Below are 13,686 nucleotides of genomic sequence, written 5' to 3' on the forward strand. Positions count from 1 at the left end.
TACAATTTCATTTGATGAGGATATTAAATAGAAACCTTAATTGTGGCAAAGTGTCATTGTAAAAGTAAGGAAAAAATAATATTTACTAAGATGTGTGGGATCATGCATATGGACGCAGAAGAGTAAATGTAAGTAGGATGATTCTCCATCCTTTTTAAGGCAACTTTCTTGTTGACTTATACAGCTTTTGCTGATGACTTTAAACAAATATTCAGGAGAGGCTAGAGAAAGTTTATGATGTAATGATCCTGTACTTAATTTCCACAGGATGTAAGATGACAGCTTGCATTCCTTTAAGCTTTTTGTTCTAGATCTTATGTAATAAATAGCCATTAGTTGCTTTAAGAAGAACCTTCAGGGCAAGCTGTGAAATTATCATGAGCTCAATTTCGGTAACTTTGTGTCCGTGGAACTGATGCAGTAATTCACTCCAGAAACATCTTGCTTTTGCCTAAGTTTCTTCTGGCAAACTTCCTAGCTCTTCCTAAATTCCCCCCAAAAATAAATTCTCATCAGGATACTATCTAAGTCCATATTAAACACACTAATTTTATATACTCAGTGGTTAAGTGATTTTCTTAAGTAGGGAGACATATTCTTACAGTTTTTCATTTGTCTGTCTCTATTTTGCAAGATGAAAAAATGCCAAATGCATAATTCATGTACTTATATAGAAATGTCTGAGTGCTCTGACCTCTTTAAAAAAAATCTTAGTTACTTTTACTGTGTTAATTTTAATTAAATGTACCAATAGACATAATTGAAATTATATATGTATGTAAAAAATAGAATAACCTATAGAGATACAATAATTTTCAGGAAGCTTATGTGAAAGTATATCAGATTTCTATCTTAATTTCAGTGACAAGTCCTAAGCATGAACTTTTTGGACAGAGATGTTTTTAAATCAATTTGAGGCATTGTTGTTCTACTCGTGTCCTTTAAGTACTAACGCACATTTGGCAGTCTCCTGCATTGACCTCCTCAAAACTGATGATGGCCCTGTGATTAAGCAAGGAGGATTTGTTTGTTAGAGGTTTTTTTCTTATCATCCATTGCCCTGTTACATTAAAAAGTCTGAATCTTATTTTGTTGCCTGAATTGCATTGAAATTAGTATTAGCTTTAGAAAAGGAAAATCTAGTCTAAATTTTTTGTTCTAAAAGGAACTAGAATTTTTTCAGTTTTCAAGACAATTACAAATAAGCTGCTCAGGGTTCTGAGTGGCAGCTATTGCCTGAGTACTCCAGGATATAAGAAGTGGGAAAAGAGAGAATTCTGGAGAGCTGCCTAGTTTCATATACACTAACTGTGCCTCTTCTGGCATACTCTTAGTTATTTCCTCACCCTATGTAACTTGCAAGTGTAGATGGTGTGTAAATTATGCAGGAATCTGCGCTGAAATGCTCAGCTGTCAGGAACTCTGCTGTTCTTAGAAGCTTGACCAGGAGTAGCAGTGAGATTTCTGATCATTTTCTCTGCCACTGCCTCCCAAAGGCTGCAGTTCAGCTACAGTGTTATGCTCACTCAGCTATATGTTGTTTCTTTTTAGATTGTCATGGAGTGTCTGTACAAGCTACTCATAGTAATATAAAAATGTATTGTTAAAAATAAAAGTTTGAATCATGTAAAACCAAAAGCTGAATATGTGTAAAAGAATGAAAAACTAAGGTATTTAAACAACTTACATTATTGTCCAAGAGTGTGCTGTAAAACACATCTTGTTTCCTGAGGACCAACTGGTAAAATGCATTTAAGGCATCATTTTAATCTGCTTAATCCCATTTGTCCATAAACATTGCTTAAAATGTATGAAGGTAAAATGTTTCTAATATTTCCATCAGTAGTAGTATTTTTCTCTCCTTTTAATAAAAAGGAGGAATCAAAATACTGTTGCTTTTACTTTCTGGATGACAAGCTTCATTCCAGGCTGCGGGGAGAGAAACGGATCCTCTCAGATACTGCTGGTGAACTCAGAGCCCAGCTCACCCCATCAGAGACAGGAGTTCTCATAAGGAGCATGTGCCAGGAGCTTTGCAAGGGACACTTGTTTGTTCCTGCTGAAATGAGACACGGGAACTTTGACACTTTTTCTGCACAAAAGGAAGTTGTCTCTTTGGTTAAATTTGGGGTTAGTGTTAGACAGCTGAGCTGGAAACAATCCTTAGCAGTCTGTTGATTGTAAAAAAGGTGATTCAGAGCCCGAAGTCCCTGATCTGTGGGTTATGTGGTACAGCTGAGGATTCAAACTCCCTTCTTTGTCCAAGTTCTTGACAATAGCTTATCAATGTGTCAATTTTCAGATGTTCAAGAGCCAAGGCTCAAAATGAATACATAAATTAATTCAATATATGGCAGCACTACTGACAGGCCATTGTGATATCTTTGCTGGAAGATAGTTGTACATATGTTCTCCCTCCATTTTTCTTTGTTTATGAATCTGTCAGACCATCTAATTAATTTGCTTTGTATTTAGTAGTATTATCTTTTGTTTACAATGGCTTTTCTTCACATCCTCTGCAGGGCTAAGATGTCAGGGTGCTATGGATTTACCATGCATTTTTAATGCTGCCATGCTGTGTTTAACTTTCACTTTTCATTAGGCATCAAAACTGTGAGAATTAAAAGCCTGCTTTTGATGTTCCAATAAAAAACGACAGTCAAATTTGGCATAAGAGCAGAAAAAATGATTTTTTTTATGGGCTAATTTGACACCAAATACCCAAAATAGAGTGTGGCAAGTGATTTTAGCATAAATACTATAAAAGACAGGTAAAATATGATTTTTTTTTCATTGGTACATCATCTTTAGAATGTTTGCTTTATAAAGGAATTTACCCTATTTTCATTGAGATGAGTAGGTTTCGCACTCTGATACCTCAGAGCTGTGTTTGTAAATTCCTATGGCATGGCCTAAAAAGCCAAAGACAACTGCAAATATATGACACCTCTCTGTTTTAGAGGAATGCTAAAATAATTTCATAAGCCTCTCCCCTTTTATAAAAGGGGTTCTGATATTCAGAGTTTAAGCACGAGTGGCATGAAAATATAACTGATTCTGTGAAAATGTAGTTAGGAAAAGAAGTTTTCATGATATAAACATTTAAAGGTTTTGACTGGCTATTTCACTTTTAGTCTAGGGGCGTGTATGTTTTATTCATTTATATATATATTAAAAATAATAATTTAAAATATATATTTATAATGAAATCTAGCAGACTTTATACTGGTTAAAGCCCAAGAAGAAGAAACTTAAGAGAGGAGTACGGCAGGCTAAGTTACTTTTATTTTCATGCACCTTGCTGAAGTGTTCTTTACCCAAAATAACATGATCTTATGCCTGTTTTCTGTTCCATACTTATGCCATTTATAAGAGCTTCTTGTCCCTTGGCGTCAGAGCAGGCACATTATTGGTGTAAAAATTGGGTTACACCACACATCATGTCTGATTCTGAGAAATTCTGAAATTCCAAGCAGAGGTTTATTGGCATTCCAAGGAGCTTGAAGGAAGCATGAAATATTAAATTTGGGATCTCTGGATGTCAGAGTCCAGGATATCCCTCTGGCTGCCCTGGCTGTCTCAAGACCCTGGCAGGGGTCTCAGAGACCCTGGCATGAAATCAAAAACATCTGTGGCTTCAGTTTTAGCCTGTGGAAAAAGCTGTCAATTTTGTATGAAGAATTACAAGCCACAAGGGTTTGAGTAGTCTGATATTTGAATTAACACAGGGTGGAAAAGTAGAATTTTGGGATTTTTAGAATAGGGTTCAAGGGGGTACAAGATGGAGGAATTTGGGTGTGTCCTAGCCTTCTTCTCCTTCATCTTGTCCTCCATGTCTTGGTGTGATGGTGACACTTTTCTATTGGTTTAAGGTAGAGACACACTGTCCAACATAAATGTTAGATATTGGTAGGGGAACTGTAAACATAGAACACGTAGTTTGGAGTATATAATGTGGTAGCTGCCCAAGGCTCAAGCCGAATGCCATGGCCTCCTTGCTAGCCAGAGCGTGGCAGGTCAAAGAAAGAATGTTTAGATAAGAAGAAATAAACAACGCTGAGAATGCAATTGGACGCATTCCAGGCTCCTTCTTTGGCTGTGGCAGGCTGGGGAAGCAGAGACTCTTTACGATCTCTTGGGGTCACCCTGACCAACAGAACCCCGAGTAATCAACATCCGGAGTTAATAGCATGAGCTGCTGAAACTGTTCATTTTGACATATTCTTTTTTTCACCCTTTTCCCAGTTATTTCAGTTAGTATGATGGGCTGGTTTGGACTTCATTCTTTTGTGGCAGTATGAGCACAAGCAGAGGTATTGAAGCCTGTGCTTGTCCTAATTTAGGATAGCATCCTTCAGTATTCTGGAGGAATGAAAATTCTCAGTTATGTTATGGTGTTAGTTACCTTCTTCAGTTTCCCAATCTTTTCTAAAGATCAGTTCAAGGATTTATGTCAAAGCTTGGAGCGAGCTTACAGCAGTGAATCTCCCATGTCAATACTATCACATGGAGAAACCTGGACATGACCTGGAGCCCCATGAAGAGAGTGGGGAGGCTTTCCTAAATATATGACCATGCAATTTCATTTTGTGAGTAAATCACAGCCAATGCCATTGATATACTCGCGAGTTTTCTGAAGTATTGGATCTGGATCAGGGGAACGGCTTCAGCTTACCTTGAAGAGAAGACAAACTCAGTGATAATTAATTCTGCCTTAATGTTGCTAATGCTGTATTTCTTGTTTTAGATTCTTCTCAAATGTATATATTTTAATCAGATTATATTTTCTACAGGTGTTTATATTACTAAAATATAACTTGTATTTATGAATATTTTCATTTGATGTTTATTCTTTCTTTCTCTACATTTCCTTGTACCCATGATAGAATGTGTAATCTGTATGTATAAAGCTGTATCATTCATCTTTGTATTTCTTTATTTTGCTCTGTCTTTGTTGTATCTGTCTCTAACAGGCTCATCTCATCTCTGTACCTTCCTCATCTCCTATCCTTTGGGTTCTGTAAACTCCCTGAAGGTTCAGAGGTAGTATAAATACCTATTCTTGCTTGGGCTTCAGATAATTCCAAATGTACACCCATATCTTCATATCAATTTCCTGTCAGCATGCAACTTCTTGCTGTAGTGATTTTAAAAAATACCTCAGGCCTTTGTCCAGAGCTGTGGCACACTGAAGAGAAGTTTGTGTGGAATTTGTTGTTTTGGTGGGGGGACAGTGCCATTTCTTTATTAAGTTCATTTTCTTGCATCAATTTATAAACCTGCAAATCACAGCATTTTTGTTTATACTGCATGACTTCATGTGAATTATGCTTGAGATATTCAGGCCTAGCATTAGAAAAACAGCTAAAGTGACTTCTTTCTCATCCTTTTAAATTTTATATCATTAGTGAACACCAAATCTCCCTGTAGTTATGGAGGTACAATGGGAGTGACATGATTCCCCACTGATTAAAAATGTTGTTCATCAGGAGGCCTAAATGCACACATGCAATTCAGCCTGCAGAGATGCTGTCAATGCTCTATTAGAATTTTATCATATACTGAAGAAAACATACTGTTTTTCAATCTTTGAATTGGACAGTGTTGCCCATTTAGATTTGGAAAATTGGTGACTAGTTGCAGTGAAAAGTCTGAAGATTGAATAAATTTGAAAATGAGGATTTTTTTTCTGAATGGGAAGAAATATGTATGGTTTAGATAAATAAGCAACTACTTTTCTGGTTTAGTTTCCTTTGATCTGTTGGTTGCTTCCAGTTTGTTTCCATTAACTGTGATTTGTGTCTGACTATATTGTTCTGCATTTTTATCATTGATGTTCTAGAGACATATTGGATTTTGAACAACCACAATGCACATAGTTAAATGTCTTAAGTTCTACATTTTAGGGAGGGAGAATATGTTACATGTGACATTAATTTACTGGGATTATTTTTTTTTTTAAATTTACCAGGACTAACTGTCTCAAAAATGGCAGACTGTATCTGCAAATGCAAACTTCTATTTCTTTAACAAATGTGGACTATATTTTGATTTATAAGTGGCTTGACTTTGCATGAAAGAGTGGTTTTTGTATGAATTCTTGCTCTAGTCAAAGCTCTGGCAATTTCACATTATCTAAAAAAGATAGTTATTTTTTATATATGCCAATTTTTTAAAGCAAAGATTTAAAACTGTGCTGATGGCTTTTTATTACATACGAAAGCTGTTACACGAATGATGTGGTTTTATCTGTTACGTATTAAGTTCCTTTGTATGCACCCTGGATATTTCAATTATGCCACATTGTGCATTTGATTCCTAAAACTCTGTGAATGGCTCTGATGCATTCTCGAAGAATGCAGCTCTTCACATGTTTTATGTAGGTGGACTGCAGGATAAATCAAGGCTTTAGCTTTATAGTGACTAAAAGTATTACATTGCACTCTTGAAGAACAAAATTCTGTATTTACCCCATACAACGTCTAAATAACCATTTTGCTTGGAGTGCTGAAAAGGAGCTGGTGAGGAGAGGGCAGGAAAAAATGGAATGGTGGGGCCGTTGCTGCTCTTATTCCATCTTGTAGGGAGTTGATGGCTTATGCCTTCATCATTGGTAGCAGCCTAGACCCTATAATTTCAGCTCAAACAAAATAAATAATAAACCATGGCAAATGTTTAAAATCTGGCTTGAGTTTGGGGTTACTTTGCTGGTTTATTTTTTTGTGGAAAGAGATTACCTGTTGTCTCTGCCTTGTATCTTTGATTGTTACTCAATACAGTAAAAAACCCAAACTTGTTGTTCCATGCTCCAGAAAGCTGTCCGAAGTTGTAGAGCTATTTAAACATGTCTTTCTGCCTCAAGGTAAAACTTGTGTTCTTTCAGATTACTCCAGCATATGGGTAAATCAAAGTTTGAGGTCTTCTGTTGGCACAGAAAAAGAACATATGCTATTCTTAAAAACTTCACATACTTACTCGTGGTGGCTTTTTATTCCTTATATGTATATCTTTACATATTTTTCTCCTAAAAGAAGAGTGGACACAAGGTTTAAAAGTCCTCTGGACTGTTATGCTGATTGCTTTTGACACCTCCAATTATGATGTTAAAACTTCAGTATTTAAACAGGGGGTCCATGCTTTGACTCCTTTGTTGGTCAATATATTTTTCTCTGGCAGATATTTCTGCTCTCATTTTCTTGAATTTTTGGGTCCAGAAAAAAAGTGCAAATGCCTAATTAGCAACAGAAAGATGATTAACTACTATTTCTGTTACTTTCCTGTAGCTTCTTTCTAATGTAATATGTATATTAATATGAGTAATTATTACAACTATTTCCCTTTAAATACATCCTAGGGTATAGAGGAATGTTTAAAAGGAAAAAATGAAGAGTCAGCAGGTTTTATATTACTAGAGTTTAAATTTTTGGGAGTAAGTTAAGACAGAAACTTTCCCTGAGCACTGTATGCCTTCTCTGTTTGAATAAGTGGAAGGGTTATTTTTTGTCACATCAATAAAATCTCCAAAATAGAACAGAAATAAAATTTATATCATTTTTATATTAATGATTTTAACAGCTGTAATGCTACAGGATGATTCCTGTGAAAATAATTCAAGGACTGCTAAGTAAACAATACAGAAAAAGAATTATAATATGAAGTAGTGCACTGGAATACATATTGTAAAGATGATGGTGTATCAATGATGGAACTCTATTTTTCTTTCACTTCTAATTAAAACAGACAAATTGAATGGCTGTTTGTAAATACCTTGCATATGTAATAATTTCTGGCTTCTGTTTTGCAAAAGTTTTCTCCTATGACATGTAGGAATTAATAGCCTCTTTTCATATTAATTCCTTTAATTTACATTAATATGTGGATTTCTAAAATCAATCCTTTATTTTTGTCGTATGTAAATTTGAATCCTGACTTTACTTTTATTCTACTTGCTTAGATTTACATGCTTTTCATGTCTGTTTGTCATTCTCTGTTTATTTCACTGTAGAGCTGAACAAAAGCCCTGATTTCTATTCTTATTTTGATCTGTCCTCGCCCTGAATCAGAGAGAAAAATGGAAATACTTGCAGCTTAAAGATAGGATTTCTAGCAATATATTTTTAAACATTCTGTTAATGTACTACCTAATCAAAGCGCAGTATCTCTGTCTGTGCTACCAGGATGCACGCATGAGCCTATAACCTGTTTTGTGTCATGGGAGATTTGTCTAGTGGAAAATGACATGCTGATATTCATGAAAACCAGCATTTTCCTTGAGCAAGTGTTTCAGCTGGGAATTCATGACCAGACTTAGGGTTCCTGTATTGCTCAGCTGTGACAGAAACTGGATACTTCAGCATTTTGGCAGTGGCTGTGGTGCTCTTGCGAGTGTCTGGTCCTGTTCAGGCTGGATCCTGCCAAGTGCTCAGTCCAGGCTGTGGCTGGGGACATTCCTGGGCTGCAGGTGTGAGTCCCAGCAGTGTGAGGGGCCACACTGTGGCTTCTGGAATTGCCCAAACAATGTGCCTAGCTTAGGACTTCCCGACTGTCTTCATCTTCAAATATCATGAACATATGGTCTTTGTTACTGTGCAAGTTTAGGTTGATTTTCACCAGAACCAATGTTTTCACATCATCATTTCTCAGTCATATGAGAGACTTTATTCGCTATGGAAACAAATATATGCTGGGCACGAGATGCTGACTCTGGGCCAGTTGGACTCTGTAGTTATTCCTGGGTATGTGTTAGGGCAGTAAGAGATAGTTGGCTCATATTTTTGGTACTTTCTCTTGTACTTTATTGTGGTGTTCAGAGCCGTGTGTGGCTTCTGACATGCCAGAGAGGGAGAAAGAGTGAAGACAAGCAGGGCATGGCCAGTGCCCCTGTGGGGTTTGTGCCCTGTGGGGTTTGTGCCAGCCCCACACCCTCGGTGTGTGCACGGTGGGCTCTGGCCATGTGCTGGAGCAATGTTGGCTTTAAGTAAAAATATGCTTTATATGACACAGACTTGTTACTTGACTTAATTTTTTCTTTTTGAGCTTTTATTGGCAAAATTCTGTTTATCAAAAGACTTGCTTTTTGTTTCCACAAGACTGAGGTGTATTTAAACATTTCTCACTTGAGATACTTTTCAAATGTCTTTAAAATATTTGACTAAATCCTCATTTGAATTTTTTTGAAAATGTGTTTACTGGAACATGTGTTTTATACATGTCCATAATCACATTTTTCAATACTGAGCTTATAAATCAGTTATTGTCCAATATATATATTTATACCAGTTCACTTTTATGTTGTGTTTTGTAGTTGTTACAATCAGGACATACTTATACTCATGAGCAACTTTGTAAAAATTTATAATCCTATTTAAGTCAATGAGGATTACTTTTGTAGACAGATATTACCCAAAACTGGCAGCTTCTCAAATTATTTACAAAAGCTATGTGAAGGCAGGACTTTTCCCAAATGTATATCTTTAGAATTATATGCTTTAATTGGTATAGAAATTTTGTCTTCTAGTATCCAACAGTCTCTTATATTTTCTAAATTACCTTGTCATGTTCCTAACTACACATGATGAATGTTCTGTCTTTTGAGAATGTGCTATTCTAAATAAGTTTTTAATTCAAATGCTATGTTTAGGTGGATCATATATCTATGATATGAAATGTATGCAGAGCTCTTATAATTGTGTCACTGGATGTTGCTTTATTTATAGAACTGTTAGTATTCTGTAATAATGATACTTTTTTTAGCAGGTCAGGTTGTTTCCCCACAGGCTACTCCAGCCTGTATTGAAAACAAAAATGATGTAAGCAGAGAAAACAGCACTGTTGACTTTAGCAAGGTAAGTGTTCACTGATGGTGAAGAGAGCTTCCTGACTACCAAACAGATATTTAAAATTAAATAAAATAAATCCATGTGAGTCAGGAAAATTCAATAAAATAGATTTTACTTTAGCATTGAAGTTTTGTATGCACTGCAGTACAGTTTTTGTATGATAAAACAGAATCTTACATTTTCTTTCTAAATTATATGTAAGAGGAAATCAGAGTTTAGGAGTACAGATATATTTAATATCATAGGTGTATATTTGTAGGGGAAATTTTACAAGTTAACAAAAAATTATCTAAGTAGGAAAGTAATTCAGAATTCCTATAATTCACATTTACCTCAGATTTTTACTTTCTGTAGAAGTGATGCATGAATGCAAACGATGCTTTTTATAACCTGAACTCATGGATTCCAGATGTCTCAAACAGAATGTGTTTCTGTAAACCTATAACTTAATTCTTCTGGCAAGCCAAGATCTTTCAGTACACTTTACAAAAGATGTTAACTGCTCAGTAGTGGAGATTGCAATGACAGTTCAATGTTAGATAGCAAAGAAAAGCAAACAGCTTCCCAGCTTTAATGTGAAGGAGAATCCTAATTTGTGTAAGAAGTCTGTATGTACCTAAGACAGTCACAATGGATACAGATGACAGGCCTGACAGGGATAGATGACTTCAGCTGGCACATTAGTGCAACAAAGGTTGAGTAAGTGAAGAAAGGTGATTTAAACGAAAATCCTGAAGAACAGCACTTTGAGTCTGTTGAATTTTAATGTTAGTGCAGCTGAGCTAAAAGTAGAGTTATGTGATTGCTCCATCTGGTGCCAGACTTATTTCCTAGCAGCAGTAGCTATTTGCATCATTTGAATTTCTGACTGAACATTCCAGACTATGAATTGTATATGGCTGAAATAAGAGGGGAAACAGATCTTTCTTTCAATGACAATGAGAAAAAAGGAGGCTGGCTGGGAATGTATTGTGAAGCACATTTCTATAGAGGCTGTGAGAACATCTATAAACAGTGGCAGGTTGTTAAAAATTTAATATTAATCCTTTAAACATATTTCAAACTAAAATTATAATGCTTTAAAAAGTCAGGTACAATATTGGTTTCATGATATTTATATTAAAGTCTTAAGTAAAACTAATTGTTTTTGCAAGTGTTCTAATATCAAGATGTAAAATTTGTAGAGGATATAAAATATAAATAAAATTGTCTATTCAAAATTAAGCTATGCAGAAGTGAAGGGAATGACTTAAGTTTCAGTAGTCCTTTTCTTGAATGTTTCTCCAGTTGCTTTGAGTGTTGTAGGATCCAAATTCCAGGCAGTTGTCTAACTGCAATTCTGTTTGCATTAAACAAGAATGGAAGCTGCATCATTTGATCCTTCACTCATTATTTTTGTAGTGCTGCAGCTTTGCTGATCAAAAGAGCTATTCCCATTTAAACTAGCTGGAAGAAATCAACATTTCATCTTTTTCTAACCTCAACAATGATGGATACCAACACAGATGTCAGGAATATGAAAGGAACAACTTCTGTTAGGAGGAATGAAATAACAGTAAAGGATTGTAATCTAATGCCTTTCTTTTTGACTGACTTTAAATAGATCCATTTATCCTTTTGAAGATGCATAAGTGCAGTTTCCCCTTGAAACGTGCTATTGCAATAACTCTCAATGGTTATAATTGGAATTATATGCACAGATTGAGTGGAAAGTAGAGCAATACACTAATTTTCTCTTGAGTATTGTGATTTCTTGCTCTAATTTTGTTCCAGATATTAAATTCATTTATCTTTTACAAAAAAAACACCTTTGACTACCCCACATATTCTCTCCTTGCTAATCTGTCTCCCTTGGGCTACATCTAATATTCCAAATTTGGAGTTGATTCAAAAAGCTGGCTTAATCTGGATACAGCATTGAGACTGTGTTGATTGTATTGGTATCTATCTATGAAAAATGTGAGACAGGCACTAAAAGCTGTCTTGAATGTTACTTCAGTAGCATGGAGAGATGGTTTGTGCTGTAAATGTGCCACTCCTCTTCCTCTGCTGCTGTAAATGTGTCACTCTTCCTCTGCTGCCACCACCAGGACTTTGTGTTCTCAGGGTGATGTGGAGGTGATTTGTCACAGCACCACTTTACCCCCTGCCTGAGCAGAATGGGGGTGATGGTTTAAGAGCTCCAGCTGGCTCATTTCTACTTTTTATGCCAAAGACTGAAGGGAACATTAATTGTTCTGAAACACAAAATGTATAAAGAGACTGTACCCACATCCCTTCTCACAGCAACATTCCTGTGCTCTGTGTGGAAACATTATTTCTGAGACAAACCCCTGTCCCACACTGACACAGTTTGGTCTTTCAGATACCATGTGAAGCAACTGACTGACTCTGAATGCTGGTTGACCCTGCTTAAAAATAAATTTGATTAATATGTTTTACTAAGAAGGGATGTTGGGTATTTAGTTTGTCTTTATGTCAGTTATGTTTGGTTTCAGGTTAGATGTCCACCACTCTTCAGTCTTTAAGCTGCCCTGAAGGCACACGGTCTCTGCATTAGTTATTCAGTTTTATATTTAATTGAAGCTTGCCTGGACTATTAGGGTCAGGTCAGGAATGTGACTCAGGTTAGGGTGCAAATTAACATGCCCATACGGTCTCTCCAGCTGAAGACCTGGGATAAGAGGTGTATAATGGATAGGTTAGATAAAACATTTGAAATATGTAGCTTCTGCACTGCCATAAATTCACTCCAGGAGTACTTCCACTCTCATTATGCAGTGAAAGCAGTGCCTTTGGGGTTTGGGTGTGCTTGCTCAGTTTGCTCCTCTGCCAGCTACTTTCCTTTTAATGTGGTTCTCTTCACTACCTAAACAATATTAGACAGTATTAGAATCCCAAGCTGATAAATAGTACAGGAAATATCTGGAAATACTTTCTTGTAGACAGGAGACAGAATGTTTATTTCAAATTTGAATTTTGTGATCTGTATGTTAGAGGACCTCAATGTCACAACTGTAGCATATTGTATATGGGACATTAATTATTAAATGTTAAATCCATCCATTCACAAGGTAAACTCAGCACAGAATGTAGATTTGTACATGCTTGAAAGACTGCTTGCATCCTCTCAATTATAAATAACCTCTGACACCAAAATTAGGTGCAGAGTTAACCTTAGTTATGTATTTAATCCTAAAGAGTTATTTTGTGATTTGTGTGGGGAATAGAATTTACCTCACTTTTCAATTTACCTTGAAAAGTACTTGGTCTCCAACCTTCCAGGTTGATCTGGTTCTTGTTTAACTTTGTGAGGTGTTTAGTCATCTTTGTAGCTTAGGGAAGCATTAGATATCTCTTTGTGATCTCAGCAAACCAAGATTTCATTACACAGGCAACTGTGTTATATCTGAATTCTGATTTAGTGCCAGAGCCATTTGCAAGAAAACAATTTTCTAAATATTACCAAAAACTATGCAAACTAGTACTGACAGATGGCTGTAAGATAGACATTAAAATGGTCCACTTTAACAGTTTATATTGGATTTGGTTGCTGTTGTTGTGTTTAGATTAATAAAAGGAAAGCAAATGACAAAATTCATGCATTTTGAAATGTAGACAATACTGTTGCATAATTAAATCAGACATACATTATATACTTTATTACTCCATGTCAGTCTTTGTTACAGAGTAAAGCCTAGAGTCATACAATCCTACACAAATACTTTGAGTCTATAATAGCAATGTCATGATGAAGCTCTGTCTCTGCTTTTCTCTCATCCTGCAAAAGTCAACATCGCTGTCTAAAATTCCAAAGTTTTTCTTCTGCTTTGTTCTTTTCATTTGC

General features: G+C 35.8%; 1 protein-coding gene across 10 annotated transcripts in view; it reads left to right on the forward strand.

Annotated features, from left to right (window-relative positions):
• Positions 1–13,686, forward strand: part of SLC4A10 (solute carrier family 4 member 10) — a 151,024-nt gene that overhangs the window by 95,953 nt on the left and 41,385 nt on the right. For 8 of the 10 annotated variants that reach the window (XM_068195665.1, XM_068195659.1, XM_068195656.1 and 5 more), the window contains one exon: positions 9,754–9,845. In XM_068195665.1, coding sequence (XP_068051766.1) covers positions 9,754–9,845 — 92 coding nt within the window. The remainder of the gene's footprint in view (positions 1–9,753; positions 9,846–13,686) is intronic. The other 2 variants (XM_068195657.1, XM_068195664.1) reach the window with 1 other exon arrangement.

The sequence above is a fragment of the Anomalospiza imberbis genome, chromosome 7, assembly GCF_031753505.1.
Source record: "Anomalospiza imberbis isolate Cuckoo-Finch-1a 21T00152 chromosome 7, ASM3175350v1, whole genome shotgun sequence".
NCBI classification, from domain to species: Eukaryota; Metazoa; Chordata; class Aves; order Passeriformes; family Viduidae; genus Anomalospiza; species Anomalospiza imberbis.